This window comes from Lontra canadensis, unplaced genomic scaffold (assembly GCF_010015895.1).
Source record: "Lontra canadensis isolate GAN:19392208 unplaced genomic scaffold, GSC_riverotter_1.0 scaffold14, whole genome shotgun sequence".
Classification (NCBI taxonomy): Eukaryota; Metazoa; Chordata; class Mammalia; order Carnivora; family Mustelidae; genus Lontra; species Lontra canadensis.
In genome coordinates, this window is record NW_022631008.1 from 24,935,692 (window position 1) to 24,938,531 (window position 2,840).

Here is a 2,840-nt window from a genome sequence, read left to right on the forward strand (position 1 = left end):
GCGAACATGCAGGTTTTCAGGTTCATCCCCTAGGATCAGGGTTCATTTACTGGACTGGGCGTGGAGAAGGCTCTGGAACGTGGATCTTAAGTAGCCCGGGGGACTCTGATGTAGGCCATCCTCAGCAGGACTTTCAACTTGTGAAATGTAAGGAGCGCCACCCTTCAGGCCTCTTTCTCTTCCAGGTGCGCGTCATCTGCTCTGCAGCGACCCCTATAGGAAGCTTGTTTTTGCATCAACATCATGACAGCGAGTTGGAGCAAAGCAGAATACTGATGGATGATTTGGGGCTGAGCCAGGTAGGCAATATCACATGATCTCTTTTTATTATAAAGCAGCATCATTGTTTTTGTTTTTTTTACGTGGCTACATTTTGAAGAAGGAACACAGTATATATTTAACCATTGATTTGCTGCTTCCTCCTAAAGCCAATAGAGCAGACTTCTTCTCAGTATCACTAAATGTAAAGCATATAGTCTTAGGGTAGAAGGGATCTTCATGCTCTGTTTTTGCATGTAATGAAAACACAGCCCAGAGAGGAGGACCGGTGGGCCTGTGCTCACACCGATGACTAAGGGCAGGCCAGAGCCGGACACCAGGGCTGGTTCTGGGCTCGTTCTGCTACACTACGTGCCTTTTCCAGATACTCTTCGTGTCTACTGGGCTTGTAGAGCGCGAGATACAGTGTCCAAGCATGAGGGCTGGCTACTCCAGGACAGTGCCTAGCAAGGCCCTTGGCTTACAGAGAAATCATTATTCATCTGCCAGCCCCATTCTGTAAACATTTCAGGAGCACCTGTGGTGCGGGGCTCTAGGGACACGCTGTGGAGAACGAGCCAGTGCTGGCCTGTTTCTTCTGGAGCACTTCGCCCCAGGCCAAGTGGAAGTGATTTTACATTTCCTCCTCCTGTCTGAACGTTACAGGGCATATTTCTCAACAGTTGAAATATTAGTCAAATTTTAAAGCTGTCCATAAACACTTACCTCCAGAATGAGGGGAGCCCCATTCTTCCAACCCCAGAGGTGAAAGGCCATTTGGAATGAGGAAACGGTTCCTTATTGACCTGAGTAGAAGTTACGCATTCTTAGGAGTCTGGGGGAAATGAGGCCTATAACTCATTTAAAAAGTGAACTTTCCAAATAAGACTACATAAACCTATGTGTAGAAATAAAGAGTTGCTTATAAACCCATATGCTGGTGGTTTCTCTAAGAGCAATACATCTATCCAAGTAATGTCTTTTACTGTTTGAAAAGATATACTCGAGGGGCCTTATCTTTTCCATTTCTAAAGTTCCTTAAATCATTGGTTCTTCAAGTTTCCTCCCTAGGATCAGGGCTCAGAAAGAGGGCCAAGCAAGCTCTGCATGCAGGCTAACATTACACGAGGAACTGAGGGCTCGTGACCACAGGGTTCTGGGGCTTTGCGGTGGGTGAGCCCAGAAGGCATGGACTAAGGGGTCCAGAAGTTTTCTCTGAGGAAGCAAGCTAGCAAACTGCTAAGGAAAGAGACACAAGTTGCTCTTTCTCATGTACTGGCCACAAGCCCACGTTGGTATCACCAGACTGTTTGCTGGCCTCACAGAGGGATTCCCAAACTTAACCCTAGTTAAGTAGCTCAAGACAGTTCTGCCTTCCCAAAGTGGACTCTCGGGCTGGATCTCCAGGCCCATAGACCTCTCTGCCCGCCAGTGCAGAAAAGGCTCTGCGGAGGCTTGGCCTCAGGGCCTCTTGTAGGGAATGTGGCCCAGCCCAGGGCGCTCTGGGGGAGGCTGTCAGCCTCTTCCTAACTTGCCCGAACCTCTGTTTGTTGGTGTTACTTATTTCTAGCGTCCATTTTTGGAGAAAGAATTCTTTTTCTGTCTGACATTGTCCTTCCTTTAGGTCTTGCAGGAGATTTTCATCCTGCAAAATCTTTCTTCATGCAGAAATCTTCATATTTGGATTTTGGGGCAATGTTTCAGCATCAGTTATTCTTCTCATGTTTTCCCTATTGTTTTCTCCCCGGTAATATGTTCTGTCTATTGGTTATTGGCTTAAAGTAGTTGATTTTCTAGTCTAATTTAAGAGATTGTATGTGACAATACAGAACCTTTTATAATCCCAACCTAAAAAGGTAAACCTAAAATGTTGTTTTAAGCCTGTACTTAGTTCTGTAAATTTTTATTTGTGGTAGTTTTAATTGGTGCTGGGTTTGTTTGTTTTTGATTTTGTTTTTTGTTTGTTTCTTTTTGGTTTTTTGGTTTGTGTTTTGGTAACCAGGACTCAGCAGAAGGACTCTCTATGTTTACTGGAGAAGAGGAAATCTTTGCATTTCAGCGCACACTTTCCCGACTCACCGAAATGCAGACGGAGCAGTACTGGAATGAAGGGGACAGAAGCAAGAAGTAACCATCGCTTTTGCGTGAATAAAACTCGGGACAAATGATTACGGCAGGGAGAACTCTTTTTTATGGGACTTGAAGGAATCATTTTTCTCATCATTAATTATGTACTTTGTCCTCTGGACCATTTTTTATCTCAAATTGCTGTCAAAGATGGAGTGGATTAGTTAAGTTAAAGCCATTGTTATGGGTTTACTTTCTGCCTGTTTATTTGGCTTTATTTCTGCATTACAAAATTAAAATCATCACTCCTGAAGATTAATATAGGACCAGACATCTTGGCTTCATATTAAGCCACCTGAACAACACACACACGCACACACACATGCACACATGCACAGGCACAATTAAATGCAGTGTCATTCTAGACATCTCCGAGCTTTGGCTATCTGGTAGCTGCATGTGACAAACACACCTTTTATGAGAGGGGGAAAAAAACCCTACACTTCAATACAAAG

General features: G+C 44.3%; 1 protein-coding gene across 1 annotated transcript in view; it reads left to right on the top strand.

Annotated features, from left to right (window-relative positions):
• AFG1L (AFG1 like ATPase) overlaps positions 1–2,511 on the top strand; it is a 225,537-nt gene extending 223,026 nt beyond the window's left edge. Inside the window, exons 13-14 of the mRNA XM_032858264.1 lie at positions 186–299; positions 2,261–2,511. Coding sequence (XP_032714155.1) covers positions 186–299; positions 2,261–2,389 — 243 coding nt within the window. The 3' untranslated portion in view covers positions 2,390–2,511. The remainder of the gene's footprint in view (positions 1–185; positions 300–2,260) is intronic.
• Positions 2,512–2,840: the final 329 nt, after the last annotated feature.